The sequence below is a fragment of the Heliangelus exortis genome, chromosome 3, assembly GCF_036169615.1.
Source record: "Heliangelus exortis chromosome 3, bHelExo1.hap1, whole genome shotgun sequence".
Taxonomy (NCBI): Eukaryota; Metazoa; Chordata; class Aves; order Apodiformes; family Trochilidae; genus Heliangelus; species Heliangelus exortis.
In genome coordinates this window covers 111,129,268-111,156,694 of record NC_092424.1, presented here as the reverse complement: position 1 = coordinate 111,156,694, position 27,427 = coordinate 111,129,268, and the positions used below count along the sequence as shown (strand labels likewise).

The 27,427-nt window shown below is 50.5% G+C and overlaps 1 protein-coding gene across 2 annotated transcripts; it reads left to right on the top strand.

Annotated features, from left to right (window-relative positions):
- On the top strand, positions 1-27,427 carry TRAM2 (translocation associated membrane protein 2). 2 transcript variants are annotated; one of them, XR_011725451.1, is made up of 12 exons: positions 1-239; positions 11,991-12,054; positions 14,417-14,526; positions 14,753-14,869; positions 17,393-17,451; positions 18,110-18,194; positions 18,349-18,419; positions 19,342-19,446; positions 19,575-19,733; positions 22,034-22,197; positions 22,951-23,141; positions 23,426-27,427. XR_011725451.1 is itself a non-coding variant. In XM_071742205.1 (11 exons), the coding sequence occupies exons 1-11, from the start codon at positions 120-122 to the stop codon at positions 23,022-23,024; spliced, it is 1,128 nt and encodes a 375-aa protein (XP_071598306.1). In that variant the 5' UTR covers positions 1-119; the 3' UTR covers positions 23,025-27,427. The 2 variants fall into 2 exon arrangements, 1 of the variants encoding a protein (XP_071598306.1); XM_071742205.1 differs by having other exon boundaries at positions 22,951-27,427.

Below are 27,427 nucleotides of genomic sequence, written 5' to 3'. Positions count from 1 at the left end.
CGCGGGGCGGTCGCGGAGCTCCGCGAAGTTACGCGGGGGCCCGGGGAAGTTTTTGGCAGCGCTGCGGGGCGCTGGGGCGGCGGATCCCGCACCCCCCCGGCTCCGCACCCCGCTCCGCCATGGCTTTCCGCCGGCGGGCCAAGAGCCACCCGCTTTTCAGCCAGGAGTTCCTCATCCACAACCACGCCGACATCGGCTTCTGCCTGGTGCTCAGCGTCCTCATCGCCCTCATGTTTGAGGTGAGACACCCCCCACCCTCCCCAACCCACCCCACCTCACCCCCAACCTTCCATCTCCCCCTCTCACTCCACTGGGGTCAACCCCACCCGGGAATGGCTGTACCTGTGTGTCCCCTCCCCGTGGGCACCCCCGCTGTGGACCCCCCCCCCCCCCCCTCTTTTCTTCAAGGGGTGCCCCCACCCACCCAGCACTCCGCCTCTTCGCGTGGGGTGTCACCCCCTCCAGGTGACCCCGTCCCGCGTGGGAAAGAGGCAGTGGGGTGTGGGACCCCTCTGTCTGGGGGTGCCAAGTTTCCCCCCCATTCATTCCCCATCTCTCTCCCACCAGCTCAGAGGTGTCCCATCCCCCTCTAAAATCCCGAGGGAGACCCAGCCTGACTCTGGGGTTTTGGGGTGACACATCCTTCTGCACCCCTTTCCCCCCCAAAATCCCACCGAGAGTCCCGGGCTGCAGAAAGGGGAGCAGAGGGGGTGCTGAACCCCTTTTTTCCTCCAAACCCAGCAGCACTGCTGGAGTCCTTGCCCCTCACCACTGCCCGAGCACAGAGGGGTGCAGGGGAAAGTCAAACACACAGCCCCCCCCCCCCGATATCTCCAACTGTTGGAAACGGTGATGGGGATCACCTTGATTTTGCCTTTTATTTTTTAATCTCAGCCATTTTCCAGGTGTTTCCTCCACACAGCTCGCTGACCCCGTGCCTCGGGACGAGCACCGGGGGTTCCCGGGCCTCGACGCCAGCACCTCCCTGGCTTTTCCCCCGCATCCCACCCATCCCGTTCCTTCCACCACGGGCTGGGAGATGGCATTCTCGGTTGCTCCATGGGCAAACCTTCACCCAACCAGGGTGGCCGGAGCACCCTTTGGGAAGGCCACTAAACCCCGCCACCGCCCCATCGCCGAACCGAGCCATGCTCTCCCCCTTCTCCCTTTCCTTCCCTCCCAGATTGCTGGTTTGGTTGTTTTTTTTTTTTCCTTCTTTTCGGGGAGGAAACAGAGGGAAGCTGGAGGAAGCGAACTTCAACTCCGGCCACCCCTGCGTGGAGGAGATACCTCGGGGGAGGGGAGGGTTGGAGAGTCCGGGGCAGCGGTTCGGCCGGATCGGACCCCCTCAGCTTCCCCCGCCCAAACCCTCCCCTTCTGCTCACTGCCACGTTTCAAAGCAAATCCGGACGGGAAAAGGGGTGGCCGGGGGGCCTGGAGGAGGAGGAAAAGCTCCTTCTGTAGCAAATCGCAGGAGGAGGAGGAAATCCATTTCCTTAATACCCTCCCGGTGGTAGCAGCCCCCTTCTTTTTTAATTCCTCTCCCCCCCCGACCTCCTCTTCTTCCTCCTCCCCTTTTTCTTTCTTTTCTTCTTTTTCTTTTTTTCTTTTTTCTTTCTTTTCTTCTTTTTCTTTTTTCTTTTTCTTTTTCTCTGTTTTTTTTCTTTTCTTTTTCTTTTTTCTGTTTTTTTTCTTTTTTCTATTTTTTCTTCTTCTTCCTTCTTCTTCCTTCTTCTTCCTTCTTCTTCCTTCTTCTTCCTTCTTCTTCCTTCTTCTTCCTTCTTCTTCCTTCTTCTTCCTTCTTCTTCCTTCTTCTTCCTTCTTCTTTTTCCCTCTCCTTCCTTCTTCTTTTTCCCTCTCCTTCCTTCTTCTTTTTCCCTCTCCTTCCTTCTTCTTTTTCCCTCTCCTTCCCTTTCTTGTTTTCTTCTTTTTCTTTTTTTTCTATTCCTTTTTCTTTTTCTTTTCTTTTTTTGTGCAAATGCATTGAGTGAGCAAATCACTTGCAGTGCACAAAACCCCTTTGATGTGTTTCTGCATATCTCTATATATTTAAGGTTCAGGGGAGTTTCAAAACTAACCCAAGCAGGCCAGCTGTAATCCCAAAACCACATGCAAATGCTGCAGAAGTTGGGCTGCAAGTTTCATACTCCTACTTTAAAAAAGAAAACAAATCATAAAAAGCAACAAACAAAAAAACCAACAAACAAATCACTGAGGTTGCAGTTCTGTCTGCAGGGTTTCTCCCCACCCACAGCTGGTTTTTTCAGGGTGCTGGTGCCTGTGGTTGCATTTTGGGAACCCCATCCCAGAGAGGTGAGCTCCTGGCCCAAGTTTCCCAGAGAAGCTGTGGCTGCCCCATCCCTGGCAGTGTCTCAGCCCAGGTTGGATGGGGCTTGGAGCACCCTGGGCTGGGGGAGGTGTCCCTGACCATGCAGGGGGTTGGAACTGGATGAGCTTTAAGGTCCCTTCCAACCCAAACCAGTCTGGGATCTTCTCTTCTCTCCTCTTCTCTCTTCTTCTCTCTTCTTCTCTCTTCTTCTCTCTTCTTCTCTCTTCTTCTCTCTTCTTCTCTCTTCTTCTCTCTTCTTCTCTCTTCTTCTCTCTTCTTCTCTCTTCTTCTCTCTTCTTCTCTCTTCTTCTCTCTTCTTCTCTCTTCTTCTCTCTTCTTCTCTCTTCTTCTCTCTTCTTCTCTCTTCTTTCTTTTTCTTTTCCTTTTTTCCTTTTTTTCCTTTTTTTCCTTTTTTCCTTTTTTCCTTTTTTCCTTTTTTTCTTTTTTCCTTTTTTCCTTTTTTCCTTTTTTCCTTTTTTCCTTTTTTCCTTTTTTCCTTTTTTCCTTTTTTCCTTTTTTCCTTTTTCCTTTTTCCTTTTTCCTTTTTCCTTTTTCCTTTTTTCTTTTTCTTTTTTTCTCTTTCCTCTTTTCTTTTTTCTCTTTTTTTCTTTTTTCTTTTTTCTTTTTTCTTTTTTCTTTTTTCTTTTTTCTTTTTTCTTTTTTCTTTTTTCTTTTTTCTTTTTTTTTTCTTTTTCCTTTTTCCTTTTTTCCTTTTTTCCTTTTTTCCTTTTTTCCTTTTTTCCTCTTTTCCTCTTTTCCTCTTTTCCTCTTTTCCTCTTTCCTCTTTCCTTTTTCCTTTTTCCTTTTTCCTTTTTCCTCTTTCCTCTTTCCTCTTTCCTCTTTCCTCTTTCCCTCTTTCCCTCTTCCCTCTTCCCTCTTCCCTCTTCCCTCTTCCCTCTTCCCTCTTCCCTCTTCCCTCTTCCCTCTTTCCCTCTTTCCCTCTTTCCCTCTTTCCCTCTTTCCCTCTTTCCCTCTTTCCCTCTTTCCCTCTTTCCCTCTTTCCATTTTTTCCCTTTTCCTTTATTTTCTTTTCCTTTTTCCCTTTTCCTTTTTTTTTCCTTTTCCTTTTTTTTTCCTTTTCCTTTTTTTTTTTCCTTTTCCCTTTTTCCTTTTCCTTTTATTACTCCTGGTATCTTTTCCCCTGGAGGAGAAACACCACTTTGCCCTTTCCCATCCCTCCAAACCATCCTGTCCCTGTTTGTGCCACCCCTACAGCGAATTTCCCTGGCAGCTTGGATCATTCTGCCTTCTGACACCTTTTCACCACCTCCTCTGTGATGATGGGGAGAAATCCCTCCATCCCTCCATCCCTCCATCCCTCCATCCCTCCATCCCTCCTCCTTACACCCTGATTCCCAGCTCCCACCTTCCCCAGTGCTGGTGGCCACAGCTGAGCTGGGACTCAGCGGAAAAGGCCGAATCCTGCTCACAATGGGCTGTTTCCTGCAGGGAGCTTTCTCTGAGGAGGCACTGATGGAATTTTTAACCTTTTCCCAGCCTTTTCCCTGGGAGTTGCTTTCTCCAGCACCGTGCTCCTGGTGCTGCTCAGGGGTTGCTATGGGTTTCCCCTTCCCAAAGATCCACCTCGAGCATCCTTTTGGTAATTCCTACCACAGGAGTGGGTGCTTGCTGTGCTGGAGATACTGTCTGCATCTTTTTTGGTGCCTGATTTTGCCACTGCCACCCTCCCAGCTCCAGGTTGGGGATTTGGGAGCACAGAGTGTGGCATGGAGCTGCTTGCTGGTGTTACTGGCCTGTTGGACTGGATTATTCTGGTATTGTGTGTGTTTAAGATGATCGTGGTATTGATTAGGGAGGGAAATGTAGAGCTTGGAGCAGGTTCCTTGCAAAAATTGCCATGCAGAGCTGGGTGCTGCAGGGATTTCTGCTTTCCCAGGCAGCTCTAAGCTTTTTGGGGAATGAAAACACACTTGGTGCAGGTCTGTGAGGTGCCAGGGAGGGATTTTACTCTGTGTGTGTGGCTGCTTCATCCATGATGAGCTGGAGCCCAGAAAGAAAAATTTTACCTTTTTTTTTTTTTTTTTTTTTTTCTGTCAAAAACCTTTTGAAGTGCCTATGTATAGAAATGAGGAACAGGTGCTCTCCATCCTCATGGCTTTGCATATCTTTTTCCAGCCTGCTTTGCTGAAAAATGAAGCCAAAGTTAGGTTGGGTTTAGGCTGCAGCTGCCCAGTGACCCGTGCCTCATCTGGGATGGCTCCTGAGCACAGTGTTGGATCCATTATTTTCTGTGTGTGTTGAGTTTTGGGGGAGGTCTTTCTGGTTTTGGGGGAGGTCTTTCTGGTTTTGGGGGGGTTTCCCTGTTGGGCAGGCACTGCCATCAGCGATGGAGAAACTGAGGCTCAATCTCAGTTCTCCTTTAACACCCAAAACTTGCTGCCAAGAGCTCGGGGACAAAGCAGAGGACAGGTCCTGCTGCTTCCACGTGGGTCTGTGGTAATAAAAGTTAGAAAATGTTCTGGGGGATGCCATATGGGGGATTTCCCCCCCCTCCCCTTGCTCAGAGTGAGTCACAGGCTCCCAAACACTGGGTTGTGACATTGTCAACCGAAGGCAGCTGACGAATGAGCTGCTATTTCCAGGCTTCCTGCTAAATATACTTTCCCCTCCCCTCTGTAGTACTCTGCAAAAAAATTAAGGCCTTCCCGTCCTTAACCAGGGAAAACAAAATGTGGTTCTTCACCCCCCTCCCCACTCTTCTCTCCTCCTCCTTTTCCTCCTCCTCCCACCCCGTCCTTGCCCGATGTGGAAACTGAGGCACAGGGGTGGCTTAAAGGCTGAGTAAAAATAAAAAGCAGGCTGCAGGGCTGCTTTTAAAAAGGGAATAAACAGGAGGGAGCAGAGCTCATTGCCTGGTGGTGTGTGGCAGTGGGAGCAGAGGGGCTGTGGTGGCCTCGGGGAGGGTGTTTTGTTGGAGCTGGGCTGTTTACTTTCCAAGGTTTTGGTCCAAAGTTTGGTCTTTGGTTTACATCTAAGGTCTGTGTCAATCCATACCGTGGGTCAACTAGTTTGTTTTTTTTTTTCTTTTTTTAATGTCTTTTGAGAAACATTCTGGCTGGTGGAGGGGAAAAAAAAAATCCCCCGAAGTTGTGAGCAAAGCCTCAGACAGTGTTTTTATCTTTTAATTACTTTGGAGTTGTTTTTCAAGCCCTGGAAATATTTTCCCAGCTCAGACTGCAGAAACTCCCCCAGCCTCCCCCTCCAGAGGTTTGGAGCTACTTCCTTCCTCTTCCCAAGCTGGTTTAACCCAAGCAGGACCATGGGGACTGCTGCATGCCCAGAGCATCCCAGCCAGGGAGAAGCCAGCACAGCAAATCCAGGCTGGGGCTTTTGGAAAGGAACTGGGTCTCATACCAAAAAGTTCCTCACTGTGAAAGATGCTGGAAAATTATCCCTTGCTCCTAAAGAATTTTAGGGCTTGAGAGTGGCAGCAGGTGGATTTTGGGAGAGGTGTTGGGATGCTCATGCTCGGGTGCATTTATTGAAAGGCATTTGCAGGCTTGCAGGGGTGGAACTGGGATTTTTGGGTTGGGCTCTGAGGAGGGGTTTGTGGTGGGGAGAAATCAGCACTTTTCTGAAAAGGGTGGGGAGAGATTTGCTGCTCTGTGTTAGGCTGCAAACTCCAGGCTTAAAGGGGGGTGAATTTTTCCAGTCACAGGATTATCAAGGTGTGGAATAGACTCATAGGGTTGTTAAGGTTGGAAAGTCCAACTATCCACTGAGTAGGTGGATAGTAGATGTGTAGTAAGTGCCTAGTGGTGCTGGGGTTGTTTTGCTTCATCCATTGCCCTGCCAACAAGGGCTATGAGGGGGATGCATCAGTTGGATTTCTAACCCTATTGCTCTGTGAGAAACAGCCCAAGCCCTGTCCTGCCTACTCTGAGCATCACAGGACACTCTCACCTTGATAGACACATTGAATTTTGCCTCTTTACCATCTGGATTCTGTTTGGTCCTTGGGTTAATGTCACTGACCCAACTTGCAATTGAGGATGCTGTTTCCTCTGCCTCCCAGGCAACTGCTTCCCAAATGTTCAAGCAGATCCTTCATGCAAGGCAGGCTGAGGTTGGGATGAAGAACATTTCCCTCACCCCATTGGGCAGTGGTGGATTGCATGAAAGGTGCCTTTGAGGTGGAGCAAGTGAGGAACACACAGATTTTCCTCTGTGGTCCTTGCTTAGCTGGGTCCATGTGGACAAATCCCTCTCCCACCCTTGAGAAATATTTACTCAAGTCATGATGAAGTTCTGTAGGTTTGGGTCTTCTGGTGCTTCCTTTCTTGTCCCACTATCTTGTTTCAGAGCAAACAGTGAGCATCTTGTGCCTCTGAATAATCCTCACGTTGCTCTTCCCCTGACAAACTTCTCCTTTCTCTGGCTGCCTGTGAAACATTTGGTGATGACTCCAAAGCTTTGCCACCCCTGGTGCTCATGGCTCCTTCCCAAGCTGAGGAAACCTGGTGTCTGCCTTGCAAGGGAGCTGGAGGTGGTCTGTGGAAAAAACCCTGGAGTCCTGATGGACAACAGGATGGCCATGAGCCAGCAATATGGCCAAAGGCATCAAGGAGAGTGTGGCAAGCACTTAGTGGAAGGAAGTCAGGGGAGATTCTCCTCCCCCTCTGCTCTGCCCTGGGGGAGGAGAGAACCGTTCTGGAGAACCGTGTCCTGGTCTGGGGTTCAAAAAGGACAGGGAACTGCTGGAGCAAAGGGCTACAAAGGTGATGAGGGGACTATTTCATCTTGCTTATGAGGAAAGGCTGAGGGAAGGGAAAATGCCTCCTCCTTGACCATGTCCCTGTAAGCACAGTTAGGGATGCAGCAGGGAAAGCCTCCAAGCCCTTCTCTACGATAGGCTCACGGTTTTTGACTTCACTCCATGGACAAATTCCTTGCTGGCTTGTCCCCACCATCAGGCTTCTGTAACCTCCTCATTCCCACCTCACTCTTCCAGCTCTCTGGGACCTTCACCTGAGGTGCAGCAAGAGGAATGTGGCAAGCAAGTCAAGGGAGGTTCTTCTGCCCCTCTGCTCTGCCCTGGTGAGGCCTCATTGGAGAACCTTGTCCTGGTCTGGGGTTCAAAAAGGACAGGGAACTGCTGGAGAGGGGACAGCAAAGGGCTACAAAGGTGATGAAGGGACTAGGACATTTTGCTTATGAGGAGAGGCTGAGGGACTTGGGTCTTTTTAGTTTGGGGAAGAGAAGACTGAGGGGGATCTTATCAAGACTTAGAAATATTCAAGGGTGGGTGTCAGTGGGGTGGGACCAGTTTGTTTTCTGTGGTGTCCAGTGATGGGACAAGAGGTAACGGGCACAAACTTGACCATAGGAAGTTCCATCTTAACATAAGGAGGAACTTTTATGCTTGGAGAGTGGCAGAGCACAGGCTGCCCAGAGAGGTGGTGGAGTCTCCTCCATCTCTGGAGACATTCAGAATCCATCTGGACACCCTGCTGCTCAACCTGCTCTAGGGGAACCTGTTCTGACAGAGGGGTTGCACTACATGGTCCCTTCCACCCCTAACATTCTGTGATTCACTAAGAGCCTTGATCATATCCCCACTGGCATTTCCAAACTCAGCAAAAGCCACCCTGGGATAACACAACCAAGGAACGTGTGGAAGAGGTTTCCACAATTCAGTTGTCGTGTGAAAGGACACACACACCAAAAAAAAAAGGTGGTAGATAGAGAAAGGGATATTCCTACCTGAAGAATGGCAGATTGGACTAGAGGTGATCTCCAGAAGTCCCTTCCAACCCCTAACATTCTGTTGGTCTGAATTTGTGGGGGCTGCTGGAGGTCATAGTTTGAGTTTCCCCCCTTTTTCAAGGGGCTGAAGCTTCTGGTTGGTGTTTCTGTCTCTGTACACTCTGTAGGGCTGTTACATAGCATTGGGTACATGGTGGGTGCTCACAGCTGATGTGCTGGATGAGGTGTTGGGGGGGTTACAAGTACACTGTGGGATTTTAGAGCCTGATCCCCACTTTATGGAGCACTTGGTTGGCTTATCCATCCCTCCATGCCTGCTGGTAAGGGACATGTGAGCAATGGCAAAAAGGACACAGGTCCCTCTGGGTGTCCTTCATCTTCAAGGATGGAGGGGTGACACCAGTGTCCTGCACAAGGTGGTTTGTCCCACGTGTTTTGTGTTCCACCTCCCTTGGCTGCTGGAAACCACAACTCTTTTCCTGTCTGAATTGAGAAGTCCTTGCAGTGGTGGCAAGGAGGTGGAGGTGACCCCATCAAAGGTACAACTGGGACAGTGGTGGCCTGGCAGGTGGTGAGACTCAGAGGCCAGAGCTGAACCCCACAAGAAGTACATTTTTCTGGGTTCATTGTTCTGGTGAGAAAAGCATAGAGGTGCAAATCCTCACAAAATAAGATGTCACCAGTCTTCTGAGCCCTTGCTAAGCCCAAGGACCCATGTTTGAAAATGTTGCTTTGGTCATTAAAGTCCTGGTGGTGCCCACGGGGGAGCACACGAGGGGACTGAGCCAGCATGAAGGGTGAAATCCTGCACGTGTTCAGATGTTTCTGTGGTCAGTGTGAACATTTCCCAAATGGCTGCAGGAGAAAGGAATATTTTGATGTCCTAGAGGAGACCTTTCCTCCACGTAAGGTCTGTGAGATGTCCAGAGGTGGATGCAGAGGTTGGATATTGGCCCTTAGTGAGTGGCTGCACTTGGTGTGTTCTTGGGTTTCTCCATCCCTCAGATGGAGGAGAGAGGCAGCTGGTCAGAATTGCTTTCAGAATTGCTCTGCCAGGAGCCTGCCTACATCCAGGAGGTTACATTTGCCTAAGGCTGGGAGGCATTTTACATGGGCTTGAGCAAAACAACCCCTCTGGAATGAAAGATGGAGGGGTGAAGGGGTGCAGAGGTGGCTCCTGAAGCTCTCAGTGTTCCTCTGGCCTGAGAGGTGTGGAGATGGGACAAAGCATTGCTTGAGCCTTGCATGGATGGATGAAACCTTCCCACCTCTAGAAAAAGAAGCTTAGGAGAGTCCTTGCAAACCATGTTGGGGCTGAGCATGGTGTGGGCATTGCTCCCCACTCCAGAAATGCTCTGGGATTTTTTTTTTTTTGGACCCACAGGCTGGTTTATGGCCCCTCCAGAAGGCTAGGAGGTTTCTTGTGAAGGTGATACCCTGTTTCCTGCTCTTTACACCTCTGGATCTCTGCCAGGTGCTTGTGTAGGAAATAAAACCAGACATCAACACATCCCTGACACAGCACCTTGTCCCTGCACCATCACGGCCACTGCTGGCATCGTGCAGTTGTCTCATGCCCTGTGCCACCTCGTGATGAGGTTCAGATGTAAAGTCCAGGTCCCAGTCGTGTTGTACCACTCCAGGATGAAGCAATTCTTTTATTTTCCTCGCCAAGCAAGGTTGCCAAGAGGCAGAAGCATCTCCTGAAGCCAACATGAATTTGGGCAATGCGTTTTTTCCATTCCCACCCCAAGCTCTGCCCATGGTCTGCTTTGGCAGAGTTGCTTCTCATGTCTCCTCCTCTACCAGCAGAGCACAACATGTGGGATTTCTTATTTTAAGTGGGGGAAAAAAAATAAAAAAAAAAAACCAAAGAAGAAATCCCCAACCATCATAGAAACACACTGTGGAGGTTGGTATCCCCCAGGATGGCAGAGCAGAGCTGCTGGCTCATTGCTCAATGCTCCTGGGGACAGGATGGGGACATCTGTGTCCCCTCCACCACTCAGCTCAATCCCACCAGACATGAAGCAATATTTCCAGCTGGGATTTTAATAGCTTGCAGCTCTGAAGTGGTTGCAGCTGTGTGAGGTGCAGCTCCTCTCCAACAGCATTTGATGGTCATGGGATTTTTTGGGGGGAATGGGGAACAGGTTGTGGATGAGGTTGGGGTCTATCAGAAAGTTAAAAAAACACTGGTGACTTGCTAGCTGGGGTGGGGATGAAGGAATCTTTGGTGTTGGATTTTGCTGTGGCCCCAGCTCAAGGGTGCATTGGCCTCAGAGGGGTCTCTGGAGGGGGTCTCTGGACCCTCTCTCAAAGGGGTCTCAGGATGGGTTCACAAAGGCTTCTGCTCTACTGCCAGGGAGGATAATTCCCTTTTATTAAAAGGAATAAATGAAGAGTGAGCAGCACAGCCTTGGTCCACAGGTCCTGGTAGCCTGATGTCTCATCCCAGCTTATTTTTTTTTTTTCCTCTCTTTTTGGCCAGCCTGTGGGATGGGGCTGGGATCTTGTGCTTGACCAGCACAAGCTTCATTTCTTTTGCCCAAGCTGCTTCTCCCCTGCCCCATGGGACCCTTGTGAGCACCTGTGTGGCCTCTAAAGGGGTCAGACCTCACCAGTCCCATGGCTATTGCTACCAGAGGAGTCTTGGCAAAGGTGCAGGGGTGAAATAAAGTGTGTAACCTGTGGGGTTACAGAATGGTTTGAGTTGGAAGGGACCTTAAAGCTCATCCAGTTCCAACCCCCCTGCATGGGCAGGGACACCTCCCACAGCCCAGGGTGCTCCAAGCCCCATCCAACCTGGACTGAGACACTGCCAGGGATGGGGCAGCCACAGCTTCTCTGGGAAACCTGGGCCAGGGGCTCACCACCCTCAAATTTAAGAATTTCTTCCTCATGTCCAACCTCAATCTCCCCTCTTCCAGTTTTAACCCATTTCCCTTGTCCTCTCCCTACCCCCCCCCGTGTCCAAAGCCCTCCCCCAGCTTTCTTGGAGCCCCTTCAGATATTGGGAGGTTGCTCTGAGCTCACCTGGGAGCCTCCTCTTCTCCAGGCTGAACAACCCCAAGCCCTCAGCCTGGCTTCCCAGGGAGGTGCTCAGCCCTCTGAGCATTTGAGTGGCTCTGCTCTGGACACCTTCCAGGAGCTCTGTGTCCTTCTGCTGTTGGGGACTCCAGAACTGGACACACAGCTCCAGGTGGGGTCTCAGCAGAGCAGAGCAGAGGGGGAGAATCCCCTCCCTTGACCCCTGTCTGTGCTTCTTTTGCTGCAGCCCAGGACATGGTTGGGTTCTGGGCTCCAAGCACACCCTGAGGGCTCATGTTGAGCTTCTGCTCCACCATCACCACCCCCAAGTCCTTCTCAAGGTTGTCCCCAATCCTTTCTCCTCCCAACCTCTATTTGTCCATGGGATTGCCTCCACCCAGGTGCAGAACCTTGCACTTGGCTGTGTTGAACTTCCTGCAGTTTTCATGAGTCCAGTTCTCCACCCTGGCCAGGTCCCTCTGGATGGATCCCTTCCTTCCCTCATGTTGATAATTTGGTGTCCTCAGCAAACTTGCTGGGGGTGCACTCGATGCCACTGTCCATGTTACCAACCAAGATGTTAAACATTTTTGAGGCTTTGAAGCCTCAGAGCTTGCTTGGCTGGCTGGTGGCTTTTACAGCTTTTTTTCCACTTTTTTTAAATTTAATTCCCATTCCAAGTTTCTCACTCTTTTATCCACTCTTTCCTAAACCCCAAAATCCCTGCTGGCAAACCTCTTCCCTAGCAATCCCCCTGCTGAAAGGCACTGCTCTGAGTAAAGCCAGAGCATGCACGTGTCCCTCGACCAATTTTGGGAGGAAAGGGGAGAAAATGGTGGCAGAGAAGAAGATTTCACAACTAATTTGATTTTTTTTTCCCATTCCCTCTGTGCTTCTTTGACAGGTTACAGCCAAGACTGCCTTCCTGTTTATCTTACCTCAGTACAATGTTAGTGTGCCTACAGCAGGTAAGGGATGCTGCTGATGTTCACACCTGAAGGGGAGGGTTACATTGTGGTCTGTCCCAACCCCTGGCTGCCACCTGGCTTGGGTTCATCCTCTTAATTAATGCACACTGCACAAACCCTTGTCTGGTAGTAAATGAGACTCCAAAAATAAAATACATGGGGAAAAAAAGCAAAGTTTGAGAAGCTCAAAGCACTGTTCATGCCTGCCTGACCTTGAGCTGCCAAAATTGGGAAGAAATGCTTTCCAGGAGGGGTTTTAGGGCTTCCTCTCATGTTTCTACTGTAGTCAGGCCCCTTGGTGTGCTTTGCAGGGTGAGCATCCTCTCTCCAAGCCTGGTGAGGCAAGACCACATTGGCTGGTGGCATTCCCAGAGCAGCTCTGTGCATGCCCTGCCTGGGACCAGGAGGGATTTAGCTCTTTGCTAAGTGGTGGGGGCTGTGCAGATAATTCCCATCTCATTTGATTTGTTGGGGATGGCCCAAGGGAGTTGTGCACATGGTGCATGGCATCCCTGCTCCAGGCAGCTTCTGATCCTGAGGCACATGGAGAGTCAATCCAGGAGGCTCCAGAGTGCTGCAGGTCTGGAGCTGATGGAGCAGAGGAACAGGGGAGAGCTGGAGGTTCAATCCCTGTTTTTATTTTGACTGCTGGTTGCTCCCTTCCTGGCCAAGAGCCCCTCTGGGCCTGGCAGAGATTTGGGCATCAGATTGGGCCAGGAGGAGGTGGTTTGGGTCAAGCCAAGCACCCAAGGCACAAAATCTGGCTTGGGGGCAGAAAACTAGAGTTAGTGGGAAGAGTTTGAGTAATGATCCAAGGGCAAAGTGGGGATTACTGAGACTAGGATGAGGCAGACCTGCAGGAGATCAAAAGTCTGCCCTTAAAATGTTTGGATGTTGTGGCTTGGAGCACCCTGGGCTGTGGGAGGTGTCCCTGCCCATGCAGGGGGGTTGGGACTGGATGAGCTTTAAGGTCCCTTCCAACCCAACCCAACCTGTGGGGAGAGAGGAATCGGTGCAGTCAGCTTGCTCAGAGAAAGGGTTTTTTCTAATCCGATTTTTTTTCCACATCTCTCACAACAAAGCTGCTGTATCTTTCTCTCACCTCCTGCATGGCTCCAGCTTGAGCAGCTCCTGAAATGCCCAAGAGAGAGGAGAGGAGGCAGAGCAGTCACAGACAGGCATAATGTTATTTTTTTTTCAGTCTTGCAATTCTTTTATTTCATGCTGGGGTTACAAGCTGTGATCCTGGCTGTTTTTTTCACCTCTGGGTTTGCACAGCATCCAGCTGGGAGGCTCCTATGGACCAGATGTTTTCACATCCTTACACCAGATGTTTTCATAAATCAGAGGGCTGATCAGAGGGCTGGAGCAGCTCTGCTCTGGAGCCAGGCTGAGAGAGTTGGGGTTGTTCAGTCCCAAGAAGAGAAGGCTGCAGGGAGACCTTAGAGCATCTTCCAGTGCCTGAAGGGGCTCCAGGAAAGCTGGGGAGGGACTTTGGACAAGGGCCTGGAGGGATGGGATGACAGGGAAATATTTAAAGCTGAAAGAGGAGAGATTTAGATTGGATCTTAGGAATAAATTCTCTGCTCTGAGGGTGGTGAGACCCTGACCCAGGTTTCCCAGAGAAGCTGTGGCTGCCCCATCCCTGGCAGTGTCTCAGCCCAGGTTGGATGGGGCTTGGAGCACCCTGGGCTGTGGGAGGTGTCCCTGACCATGCAGGGGGTTGGAACTGGATGAGCTTTAAGGTCCCTTCCAACCCAAACCATTCTGTGTTTCTGTGAAATTGTTGCCTAAACACAGTCATCTGGAGTATTTTGGGTGCTGTTGGGTCTCCTGTAGCTCCAGAAGAGTGGGTCCTAATTCTCATCCATCAGCCCTTTGCTGCTCTCTTGGATCTCCTTCTAGCACAAGGCAGCTTCTAGGGGTGAGTGGGCAAGACCTGGGTGTTGGATGATAACCCTCCTGCTCCCAGTGGGGTGTCTTTGGTCCCATCACCTGTTTTATTGTTGCCTGCATGTCTTCAGCCCTGAGAAATTCCCATCTCTGCAGCCAGATTCTCCCCAGCCCCTCACTTCTGGCAGGCGAAGCTTGAAGTGTCCCGTTTGTCACCTCCATTGAGGTGTGTAACTATCAGTAAACCATCCACCTTCTGCTGATGAACCAAACCCACCTAGACCTCTTTTTCCTGTCACTGCACACACTGGCACAGTCACAACCTCTCTCTTCCTCTACCTCTCTGATGGCCCCATCCAAGCTGCGTGTTGGGACTTTCCCCCTCATGAACTTCCACAAGCCCTTTAAAACCTCACCTGAAAATCATTTGGGTCATGGGGATTTGACCCACCATTGGGTCTCTTTGCAGATGGGGAGCTGGTCCAGTATCACTATGGGCTGAAGGACCTGGTCACCATCCTCTTCTACATCTTCATCGCCATCATCCTGCATGCAGTGGTGCAGGAGTATGTCCTGGATGTGAGTGCCACTTGGTGTCTGGGGTCACCAGAATATCTCAAATACCATGGGGGAACAGCGTCCTGCTGAGTGAAATGCTATTCTGGGGGTGGTTTTGGGGTTGAGGTGGTGATAAATGAACCTTCAGCCCTAGGGGCTGCTTGGGATGAGAAGGACAAGGAGAAGGGTTGTTGACCTGGTGGCTCATTTTTCCTTGTTCTTTTTCTCTCCCTCTCCTCCTTCTCAGAAAATCAACAGGCGTCTCCATCTCTCCAAGGTCAAACACAGCAAGTTCAATGAATCAGGACAGTTGGTTGCCTTCCACCTCACCTCTGTCATTTGGTGCTTGTACGTCGTGGTGACGGTAAGGCCCGGGGCCACCAGGCTGCAGGTTCCCTGGCTGGGATTTGGGGTTTCTGGAGTACAAAACCTTGGTGGCAGCAGAAAGTCCCCTGCCAGCCCCTGGGCCAACATTTCAGCAGGGTAAATGTTCAAGTATGGAGGATCTTTGCAGTTTGGAGAGATCCTTCTCCTGCTTCGTGCAAGGCACAAGCAAATGGACTGTGAAATATTTATGGAGACCTCAGAAGTCCTGCGTGGTCCCATCATCTCCATCCACTGTTCTGGGTCCTGCTGCTTTTCTCAGCCTCTTTTCTCCTTATTTGCACTCAGTGCCTTGAGGTTTTTTGGATGGGAGTTGTGCAGCTCATGGGCAGATGTTGAGGATCCCTCTCTTTGTGGTCCCTCTCTTGGGAAGCTGACAGAGAGGGGACTGCTAAATGCAGGGATATCTTCAGTTGCATTGAATCCTAGGATCCCAGACTGGTTTGGGATGGAAAGGACCTTAAAGCTCACCCAGTTCCAACCCCCTGCATGGGCAGGGACACCTCCCACCAGCCCAGGTTGCTCCAAGCCCCATCCAACCTGGGCTGAGACACTGCCAGGGATGGGGCAGCCACAGCTTCTCTGGGAAGCCTGGGTCAGGGTCTCACGACCCTCGTAGCAAAGATTTTTTTCCTAATGTCCAACCTAAATCACCCTTTTTCCAGCTTGAAACCATTCCCCCTCATCCCATCACCCCATGCCCTTGTAAAAGTCCCTCCTCAGCTTTCCTGGAAGAAAGTTCCAGGTACTGGAACATGCTCTTAAGTTCCCCCTGAAGACTTCTCCTCTCCAGGCTGAACAACCTCAACCCTCAGCCTCTCTTCATAGCACCCTGCTCAAGTTTCACGCAGCCCTCATGTCTGGGGCTTGAAGGTTTTCAACCTGGTTCCACAGAGGTCCCCACCTTCAGGATTGGATGTTTTGGGGGTTGGGCACTCCAAGAGGGATGCTCTGGAGGGCAGGGGTGAGATGCCAGTTGCACGGCGTGGTCCAGGGTTGCTTCTTCCCCACCACCATTTCCAACCTGAGCATGTCTTAAGGAAAAAGAAGTACTTCTGAAGAGAAAGGAGACCAGAAAACACCTAAAAAACCCAACATCATGTGCATTGCATAGCTTAATTTTCCATCTGCCTACATTCTCCTACAGCCTCTTGCCTCAGGCTTGCAGGGCAGGTTAGAGGATGGGGTTCCTTTCTGGTTCCATGCTTGCACATCTCCTGCCCCAAGGGTGCTGCTCTGGGCTTTACAAAGAGATGTTGGCATGGAAAAATCATCCTGCCTAGGACCTGTCTACCTTAAGTCATTTTTTTGGGGGGTTGGGAGAGGCTGGGGGAGGTGAGGAGTTCTCTGTGGCAATGTGGCTTTGGACAGGAAGCTAAACCAGAAGCATCAGCTGTTTGGCCAAAGTTTTATTCCCTAGGTCCTAACAAGTGCTGGCCTGAAATGGGGTAGAGGTCCTCTAAGGAGGGTTGGAAGGACCTTCTGAGCAGTGGGGAACGGACCTGCCCCTGAGCATCCATCCCCAGAGATGCTGGAGACCACAGCTGGACCCCAACAGCAACCAAAATTCAGGCCCTGTCACCACTTCATGCAGCCAGAACACTCAGATCTCTCCAATGTCACTTGGTTTTCCCTCCCTCTTCCTCTCCAAAAGGAGCTGTTTTCACTCTTGAATTTATGTCCCACCAGTTTTTGGTTTAAAACATAAAAAACCCCTCAGCCCTGCAGTAGTGTGTCCAGCTCTGGCATCCTCAACAGAAGGAGGACATGGAGGTGTTGGAGTGAGTCCAGAGGAGGCCAGGAAGATGATCATAGAATCATCAGGGTTGGAAAAGACCTCAAGTCCAACCATCTGCCCTACAACCCCTAACCAGCCACTGTAGTACCTCATCTGCCCATCTTTTGAACACCTCCAGATCCAAGGGTTGGAGCAGCTCTACTCTGGAGCCAGGCTGAGAGATTTGGGGGTGTTCAGCCTGGAGAAGAGAAGGCTCCAAGGAGACCTTAGAGCACCTTCCAGTGCCTGAAGGGGCTCCAGGAGAGCTGGGGAGGGACTTAAGATACTGGATGAGGGGCAGTGGCCTTAAAGTAGAGAAGGGTGGGTTTAGATCAGACATTAGGAAGAAATTCTTCACTATGAAGGTGGTGAGACACTGGAACAGTTTCCCCATCCCTGGAGATATTCAAGGTCAGGCTTGATGGGGTTTTGAGCAACCCGATCCAGGTGAAGATGTCCCTTCATACTGCAGGGTAGGTTGGACTGGGTGACCTTTAAAGGACCCTCCCAACCCAAACCACTCAGTGATTCAGTGACCCCTGAGTGTGGCTGAGCTTTGGGGAGCTGAGCCTTGGGTCGTGAAGAGGGAAATGATTTTTACTTCAGGCTGAAAGGACTCAGGGGCCATTTCCCATTCTTGGTTCCTCTGTAGCATCAGTCTTCCCCATCCTAACAAATTGCTGCCTCTTCCCTTGCCTGAAGGCTTTCCTCTCTTCTCTTTTTCAGGAAGGATACATATCAAACCCTCGGAGTTTGTGGGAGAACTACCCCCATGTTTATCTTCCGTAAGCACTCGTCAGGGCAGCTTGTTCTGGGGCTGACCACTTCCTTCCTCTCTTGGGTTTTCCCTGTGGCTGGGACCAGGGTGCTGACAACACCCTACATGCCCTTTGCATGCACCCTGCTGCTGGGAGATCCCAGGGGACAGGGGGCATCTCGTTTGTGGCCCTGGGATGTGTCTTTGTGGAGGGTTTCCTCCATGGGGAAGGTCTGGTGGGCTTGGTTACCCATCCTGGCTGTTCCTGCCTGCATCACCTGGAATAAGTTGCTTTGCTGGGCATTTTGCATATCAAGTGGGGGATGATCCTCCCTTCTTGGGTTCTGACAAGCATGAGGTTTGCTGAGGGCACGGAGATGGCAGCAGAAACATCTGGATAAACTCCAGGTGTGGCTCAACATATATATAATAATATATATATTATTTTTTTATAATTATAATTTTATTGTAATTATATATGTATATTATATATATAAAATAATAACATATATATATAATTTCAGCTCAGAAATGCTGCCTCCTAAATCCCAGGGCTTCAAAGCAATGGGGGTATTGCCCAGTTGGGCACTTTCCTTGGTACCTGGGTCCTTGGGGTCTTGTGCCTGGGTCCTTGGGGTCCTGCCATGCCCTGGGCTGGCTCACATTGGCTTGTCCCTGCATTTCAGGTTCCAGGTGAAGTTTTTCTACCTGTGCCAGCTGGCTTACTGGCTGCACGCCCTGCCAGAGCTCTACTTCCAAAAAGTCCGCAAGGTGAGAGCCGGGTGGGATCTCACAGGTCCCCGGGGGGAGGGAAGTGGGAGGGATGCTTGAGGTGGTTTTCCCACCACCTCTGGGAAGAAAAAGCTTTGGAAGAGGTTGGGTGAGGAAGGGTGAGGGGTTTCATGTGGCTTTCTGCCCTTGCCAGGAGGAGATCCCTCGCCAGCTGAGGTGCATCGCGCTCTACCTGGTGCACATCGCCGGTGCCTACCTCCTCAAGTGAGTCACTCACCTGCATCAAGGTCCCCTTGTCCCTATGTCCCCCTGCTCAGGGGATGAGTAGGTCCTCTAGGAGGTCCTGTCACCCAGGAAGCCTCAGTGTTTGTGGGGAATAAAGGCAAGTGTTTAAAAAGGAGATGGTGTTGAAGTTGACCTCGCAGCTGTGGGCTGTCAGGCAAAAAGGTTTCACTGTCCCAGAGAGGTGATTGTCATGGAATCAAAGAATTGGTTTGGTTAGAAAAAATCTTCATACAGTTAAAGAACCAGGGGTAATAGCTGTAAACGGGAAGAGGGGGAATTTAGATGAGACATTAGGAAGAAATTCTTCACTATGAGGGTGATGAGGCACTGGCTCAGAGAAGCTGTGGCTGCCCCATCCCTGGCAGTGTCTCAGCCCAGGTTGGATGGGGTTTGGAGCACCCTGGGCTGTGGGAGGTGTTCCTGCCCATGCAAGGGGGTTGGAACTGGATGAGCTTTAAGGTCCCTTCCAACCCAAACCATTCTGTCATTTTCAGTTCAGCCATGAACCCAGCATACTGCCAAGCCCACAACTAAACCCATGTCCCCAAGCACCACATCAAATGTTGAGTGACCTGAGGGTTGTTATGTGACTACACAAGCTGTCTGTTCACAGGGTGTTGCAAAACTGATGTTAACCAGGAACCCAGAACACAGGCTGAGGGCTGCATCTCCCTTGGGTGTGGGGACCACCTCTGGGTGCTCTCCCAGCACCTCATGGACAGCCAAGCTCTTACCCTCCATGTGCACAGAGCAGTGGTGCCAGCAGTTGGGGCTTTGTGTTGGACCCATCCCACCTCTGCCACTGGGTTTGGGCTGCTTTCCTGTTTTGGGGACATGCTGGAGAGGAAGAACTGAAGTTGGCCCAACCCAGTGATGCTTTTTTTCTTTTCTTCCCTCACAGCTTGACCCGTTTGGGGCTGATCCTCTTGCTGTTGCAGTATTTGGCTGAATTCTTCTTCCACATGGCCCGCCTGGTCTACTTCACGGATGAGAACAATGAGAAGTTGTAAGCAGGAGAAGATGGCCCTGGCTTCCATCTTCTGGTGCCCAAGAGAGCCATGTTGGGGGGCTGGTGGTCACCTACCAGCTCAGTGCTGGAGGCTGCTCCTGCCAACTCTACTTCTTCTCCTGCAGGTTTAATGTCTGGGCTGTTGTGTTCGTGGTCACCAGGCTCTTCACCCTCACCTTGTACATCCTGGTCATTGGCTTTGGGCTGCCACGGGTGGAAAATCAAGCCCTCGACCCTGAGAGAGGGAACTTCTTCAGCTTTCTCTTCAACAATATCCTCTTCAGGTAGGAATATCCCTTTCTCTCTCTACGTTCTCTTTTTTTTGTGTGTCCTTTCACACGAAAACTGAATTGAGAAAACCTCTTCCATACGTTCCTTGGTTGTGTTATCCCAGGGTGGCTTTTGCTGAGTTTGGAAATGCCAGTGGGGATCTGATCAAGGCTCTTAGTGAATCACAGAATGTTAGGGGTGGAAGGGACCATGTAGTGCAACCCCTCTGTCAGAACAGGTTCCCCAAGAGCAGGTTGAACAGCAGGGTGTCCAGCTGGGTTCTGAATGTCTCCAGAGATGGAGGAGACTCCACCGCCTCTCTGGGCAGCCTGTGCTCTGCCACTCTCCAAGCATAAAAGTTCCTCCTTATGTTAAGATGGAACTTCCTATGGTCAAGTTTGTGCCCGTTACCTCTCGTCCCATCACTGGACACCACAGAAAACAAACTGGTCCCACCCCACTGACACCCACCCTTGAATATTTCTAAGTGTTGATAAGATCCCCCTCAGTCTTCTCTTCCCCAAACTAAAAAGACCCAAGTCCCTCAGCCTTTCCTCATAAGCAAGATGTCCTAGTCCCTTCATCACCTTTGTAGCCCTTTGCTCCAGCAGTTCCCTGTCCTTTTTGAACCCCAGATCAGGACAAGGTTCTCCAGATGAGGCCTCACCAGGGCAGAGCAGAGGGGCAGAAGAACCTCCCTTGACTTGCTTGCCACATTCCTCTTGCTGCACCTCAGGTGAAGGTCCCAGAGAGCTGGAAGGGTGAGGTGGGAATGTGGAGGTTACAGAAGCCTGATGGTGGGGACAAGCCAGCAAGGAATTTGTCCATGGAGTGAAGTCACAAACTGTGAGCCTATTGTAGAGAAGAGCTTGGAGTCTTTCCCTGCTGCATCCCTAACTGTGCTTACAGGGACATGGTCAATGAGGAGGCATTTTCCCTGCTGCTTGGACATATTTTGCTGTCTGTTGATATGGGAAGCAGGGTCTCATGGTTTGCAGTCTGTCTGTGCAGACTGGGAGCCTTGCAGCAGCTCTGAGTTCAGTTCAGATGTTGCTAGACTAGGTGCCTGGTCATTCCCAAGCTTTTTGAAGCTGTGGACTTCCTATGTATGGCTTCCTTCCAACCACATCCACCTTTTAGTTGTACAGAGCAGCTGGGGACACCTTACCTGGGCCATGCAAGCTGTGGTTTGGGCAGTGCTGGTTGGCAGGATTCTATTCAGTGAATCCCAGACTGGTTTGGGTTGGAGAGGGCCTGAAAGATCATGTGGTCCCAACCCCCTGCATGGTCAGGGACACCTCCCACAGCCCAGGGTGCTCCAAGCCCCATCCAACCTGGGCTGAGACACTGCCAGGGATGGGACAGCCACAGCTTCTCTGGGAAACCTGGGCAACCAGGGGCTCAGCACCTTCACAGCTAAGAATTTCATCCTAACATCTCAACGCAATCTCCCCTCTTTCAGCTTAAAACTGCTCCCCTTCATCCTATCACTCCATGCACTACATTTATCCCTTCCTGCCCTGAAATCTTAAGAGTCAGTGTTGCCTTGAGCACCTGAGAACTTTGTAGTGAGAAGGGGAAGACAAGCAGCTGCCCTGAGGTCAGGAGATGGCAGAAAGCAGAGAGAGAATCATAGGAAGGTTTAGGGTTGAAGGGACCTTAAAGCTTATCCCGTTCCAACCCCTCTGCATGGGCAGGGACACCTCCCACTAGACCAGGTTGCTCCAAGACCTCATCCAGCCTTGCCTTCAACAACTCCAGGGATGGAGCTTCCACAACTTCCCCAGGCAACCTATTCCAGTGCCTTACTACCCTTATGGTGAAGAATTTTTTCCTGCTCTCTAACCTGAATCTCTGCTCTTTCAGTTTAAAACCATCACTCCTTGTCTTATCATAACAGACCCTGTTAAGAAGTTTGTTCCCATCTTTCTTGTAGCACCCTTCCAGTACTGGAAGGTGCTCTAAGGTTTCCCTGGAGCCTTCTCTTCTCCAGGCTGAACACCCCCAACTCTCAGCCTGGCTCCAGAGCAGAGCTGCTCCAGCCCTTTGATCATTGTTGTGGCCTTTCTCCAGACCCTCTCCAAAAGGTTTTTACATCTTTCCCATGCTGGGGGCTCACAGTATTCCAGGTGCAGTCTCAGGAGAGCAGAGATGGTGGCAGGAGGGACGATGACACCTTCCTCCATCACTTGGATGAAGGGGGGGGGACGGACGGACGACGGATCCCAGCCACCAGCCCTGGTGTGGGTGCAAAGCTGGGTTTGGTGGTGGCCTGGCTCCTCTTCTCAGCCTCCCTCTTCTCCACCCCTCCCAGAATGAGTGTGCTGCTGTTGGTGTGCCTCTTCCAGGCCTCGGTGATGTGGAGGTTCATCCACTTCCAGCTGCGGCGCTGGCGGGAATACTGGAATGAGCAGAGCAGTCGGAAGCGAGCGGCTGCCGGCGCCAAGCAGCAAACCAAGCAGCTCAAGAGGGACTCGGGTGAGGACCAGGACTGGGATGGGTGGCACGGGGTGACAAGGGGCCCCTAGGTTATTATATCCCCCAGGGAAGCTGTTGCCCAGGTGGGTGATGCTGTGGTGGTGGCTCGTCCTCTGTGCTAAGCCCAGGGTGTCCCTAGCGGGCTCGTGCCGTGGTGGAGTTTTTTCCCCCATGTTTCCAGGATAGCTTCAAGTGGGTGAAATCACAGAAATCACAGGAAAATGAGGGTTGGAAGGGACCTCGAAAGATCATCGAGTCCAACCAGACTGGGTCACCCAGCAGGGTCACCTACAGCAGGTCACATAAGTGGGACCTGGGGATCCAGGTGGGGTTTGATGTCTCCAGAGAAGGAGACTCCACAACCTCCCTGGGCAGCCTGGGCCAGGGCTCCCTCACCCTCAGAGTCAAAAGTCTTTCCTTAGATTTATGGGGAACCTCTTATGCTCTAATTTGCATCCATTACCCCTTGTCCTCTCACTGGACATCACAGAGAAGATCCTGGCTCCATCCTCCTGACACTCACCCTTTCTGTATTTATAAACATTAATGAGGTTGCCCCTCAGTCTCCTCCAAGCTGCAGAGTCCCAGCTTCCTCAGCCTTTCCTCATCAGGGAGATGTTCCACTCCCTCCATCATCTTTGTGGCTCTGGGCTGGACTCTCTCCAGCAGTTCCCTGTCCTTCTGGAACTGAGCAGCCCTAAACTGGAGGTCTGGAGCTGCGCAAGGAACAAAGTTTTCTCTCTCTATCCCCAGGTTACCACGAAAACGGAGTGGTGAAGGCAGAGAATGGCACCTCACCACGGACCAAGAAGCTGAAATCACCGTAGAAGGAAAGGGTCTTCTCCTGGGGAGGAGGACGAGATACCAGGACTGAGCAGCAGCCTCTCCTCCCACTCCTCCTGAGCGCCGAATCGAACGTCTTGGAAACCGCTCATCTTCCCAAGGTGTCTCTCGCTCTCCTCCCTTCCTTTCTTGCTCTCTTGAACCATTTGCAATAAAACCAAAAAGGTCCCTTTCCCCTTCTCCTTTCCCCCCACCTCTCCCTAGGAGTCCTTCCCAACCTTCCTGGTTTTTGCCTTCCTCCGTTTTATCTAAAATCAGCGTGCAATTTATTTTTTTTTAATTTTTTTTTTTTTCTTTTCTACCTTTAGTGTTCGGTTATTTTGAGTTATTGTTACAAATGCATCATAGAAGGTTCCAAACAATCCTTGTTTTTTTTCTTCTACAGCACGTTCCTCCCTTCTCTCTGTGGTGCTTCCCTGAGCCCCCCCAACCCCTGGGGTCAGGGCCACGGCAGCTTGAAGGCACCGCATGTCTGTTATGGGAACAGGCTCCTGGGGGGATGTGCTGGGGCTCTGTGGCCCTGAGGCTCAGGGTTGGTTTTGGGGTGAGTGTTGCCTCTCCTGGGGCACATCTGGCCAGTGCTTGGCAAGTGCTGCAGGATGGGGATGCTGCAAAGAGAGACTTGGGGCTGAGGGAGGGACCTCAAACCGTGTCTTGTCTCATGGTGGACCTCTGGTTTTGAGGTCATTTTGGAGAGCTGGGCAGCAGAGAAGGGAAAGAATTTCCCTCTTAATATAGGACCCACCTCCTAGCCTTTGCTTGCCCCAGGTCTTCAGGTACAGCTGGGTGCCTCTTACTTGTGGCTACAGGAGGTGAGCTGCTCCATGGTTCTTCTGGAGCTTGAGAACTGGGCTTGAGATTCCTCAGCTCACAGGACCTTGGCATGGGGCAGCAGCATCCTCAGGTCCACCTGAAACCTTGAGTCCTGCCCAGTTTTGTGTACTGGTCTGGTTCTGGTCAGCCCAGGCTCTTTGCCAGTTGCTTGTGTCTCCTGGACCTGGTGTTCTCCTGGCTTTGTGACCACATCCAGGTGACAAAGTGGCTGCTGCAAAGAGTTTTGCATCAACAGGACTGTCCCCCTCATGCTGCTGCCTTCACCTTCTTCATCCCTGCCCTGCCACCAGCTTCACTCTTTGTTTCTGAAGGATACAGAGCTTGTATCCACCCAAGGTGCTATCAAATGCAGGGTTTCATCCAAAAAAAAAAAAAACAAACCCAGCCCCTTCATCCCTTTGAGCTGTGAACGAGATGACAGAAAAGGGGAAAGAAGCCAGGGCTTTTGCACATTAGGAAAAGCCTGACCTGTGCCACGTAGCTGTTGGCAGATGGAGTTGTCTCAAATCTACCTCAGAGGCCATCTCTTGCTGCAGACCACTCTCCCTCTTTGCTCCTGCTCTACGTGGTGGCAGGAGAATTGTGGCAACCCCAGATCCCCACCTGCTGCCCCTTTGCTGGGGGGGGGAGCAGCATCTCCTGCCTGGGGTTCCCTGGGACAGCTTCTTTGGGGTGCCACACACCAGTTTAGGTTTTGTAGGAAGGTGGTAGAACCTTTCACCCCCCCAGCTCTCCTCGGGGGCAGTTCCTGTAGCTGGGCTTTGCTGTTGGTGCCTCTCGTGCAGTGAAGCCATCTGCAGCTTCTGTTCCCCTGCCCCATGGCAAGAGGAGGCGAGTGATGGGTTCCCATGGCTGGGCAAGAAGAGGGGGTGCAGGGTTGTGGGGAGCTGGGGTGCTCTTCCATAGGCAGGCCAGGGGCAAGGTCCATCCACCTTTGTCTTGAGGTCCTCTTCTTTGCTTTGGGCAGCTCAACTCCAGCTCTCTCCAAGTGCAATTCTAGCTCAAAGCTTTTGCAGTCATCATTTGTGTTTTGGCCAATGGGTGACTGTTGAGTTTCTGCACCTCTTTTGAGTTGGGTCATGATTTTAATTCCTTCTGGACGTGTCTTTTCTCCCTTCCTCTCTTTCTTCTCCTTGAGCCTTAACTAACACCAGGCTCCTGAGGGAGAAAATGTGCATGGACGTGAGGATAAATGGTCAAATTCCACTTATTCCTTCATCCCTGTGACATCCAAGTCCCAAATGGGAGATGTCAGCAGGACTCTGGGAGAGCAATTTCCCCTTTTTCAGGGGACTTTGGGGCAGAGATCCCCTTGGTGGTATCTTGGAATGGCACCTGAAAGTCCTTGCTGAGTAGGAAATCCAAATTTTGGCTCCAACAGGCAGCAACAGTGCCTGAGTGCAATGTGAGGAGAAGAGGTTAAAAAGAGCTTTATGTCAGGGTGGACATGGAAAAGGTCTTGTGGGAGAGGTTTTTCCTTTCTCCTGTCTCTTCCCATCCACTGCCTCCTGCCTCAGCCTGGCAGCAGCTCAGGTGTTGACTCTGCTAACAGGTGACACAGTCCCCCCAAAAAACCCAAACTGGCTGCTGAATGATTCCTCCCCCCACCTGCTTTGCTCCAGGCAGCTTTTCCACTTCCAGGATCCTGCATCTCCATGAAATAGCTCATTATTCCACTTTGTATCCCAAGTGCCTTGTGTCCTGGAGTAGCCTCTCCCGTGCTTCATCCCTCTGCTACTTTTCCTCCCCCTTTACAACCCATGGCCAGCTCACACTATGTTGCAGTGGGGTTTGTTTGATGGTGTTACCAGTAAAAGGGACAGTTTGTTTTGGAAGCCGTTCCAGGTGTTTTTATTTTTAATATATAGATCTCGAGGCTTTTTTTTTTTTTTTTGCCTTTCCTCTGTTTTTAGTGCTCAGAAATCCCCATCTTGTGCCCAAACCTGGCAGGTTTTTTGATTTTGTTTTGTTTTGTACTGTGGGGTTTTTGTTTTTTCTTTTTTTTTTTTTTTTTAACTGAGCCTTTTCTGTAAGGCAAGATGTGCTGGCATCCCAGAGCTCTGCAATCCAGCCCCTGATGGAGGAGCTGCCACAGGCTGCTCCTCTTTCTGTCCATCCCTTGGCTGCAAACTGCTTGAATGTCCATGTCATTTCTCCTCTTCATCCCAAAGAACTTTTTCTTTCCCAAAACATCCAATTTCATTGCAAACCCTTGGTGGTCTTGTCTTCCCTTGACATCTCTGCATACAAAGATGCCATGAGTCTGCTTTCTTGGAGTGGATGCTCTTCTGGTGCCCCATCTTGTCAAGCCCTTGGTGTCTTCTGCAGAAAAAGATCCAACCCCACCCAGGATTGCTCTTCTCCATCCACAGTGAAGGAAGAGACAATGGAAAACTGAAAAGTCTTGAATTTCAGTGCAGAGCTCTCACTTGCATCCTTCCTGTGGGCTTGAGGCTGCCCCTGGTAGTCTGTGCCCATTAGCCAAGGTTGGGGAATATTGAGCAGTCTGTGATGGGTTTGTTTGGGTGTGAATCTTTGTGTTTTCCTGCCCTAGCCTAGAAGAGCTGTGAAATACCAGCAGTAGTTCTTATTTTTTTTTATCTTAGCTGGGGAACGGGCTTGGGAAGAGAAAGGGGCAAAGAAAGAACAGATGTAGCACTTCACATGTAATTTTTCAGTGACTCTTCCGGGGCATTACAGTTGCATAATTTTTTTTATTTTTTTTTTTTTGGTGTGTGTATGTGTGTGGTTAGAATTCTTTCTTCTTCCTCACTGTGTTTGGGTTTGTAGGAAAGCCAACTTCCAGTTCCCCCATAGGTCCCTGTACCCTTAAAACTCACCATTTTAAAATATATTTTTGGTAAGCTTCCTGGTTGGAGGGAAGAACAACTATTTTAGGATGCTCCCCCCCTGCCTCCAGGTGACTTTTGAAGCCTTGTAGCTTCAGGGCTTTACAACAGCTTCAGTCTTTTGTTTTAGATGAAATCTTGGTAGAAGGACCCCAGCTTGCATCAACAGTTGATGGATATGATGGGGTTGGATTTCCAGCCTTCTGGTAAACCTGATGAGTGTGGAAGAGGTGGTTTGGCAGTTTTCATACTCCAGCTGTGGAGCATCTTACTTGGCCATCTGGATGCACGTGGGGTTTTGATGGCAGTGGGGAAAAAGTGGCTCTTTTAAAAGCCAGGCAGGGGCACGTGGTTTTCCTTTGGTTTTGTTGAACTCAACGGACCAAACTTCAGCAAAGGAACTCGAGGGAAAAAAAAAAAAAATCAATCTGTTCTTCCATATTTATGCTCTAGTGCAAATTTCCTAATTTTGGAGGGGGTGGAGGGGAAGTAACAGTTTCTGATGTTTTATCCTGTTTGTTTTATTCTTCCTGTCACTTAAGGTTTGTTGTTTGTTGGTTTTGTTCTGTTTTTTTCTTTGTTTTGTTCTGGGTTTTTTTGTACGGATTTTGTTTGTTGTCGTTTGTTGTTAAATGACTTCTGTGATAAACTCAACAAAAAGTATTTTTCTGAAATAAATAAATAAAAGGCATAGATTCTTCCAA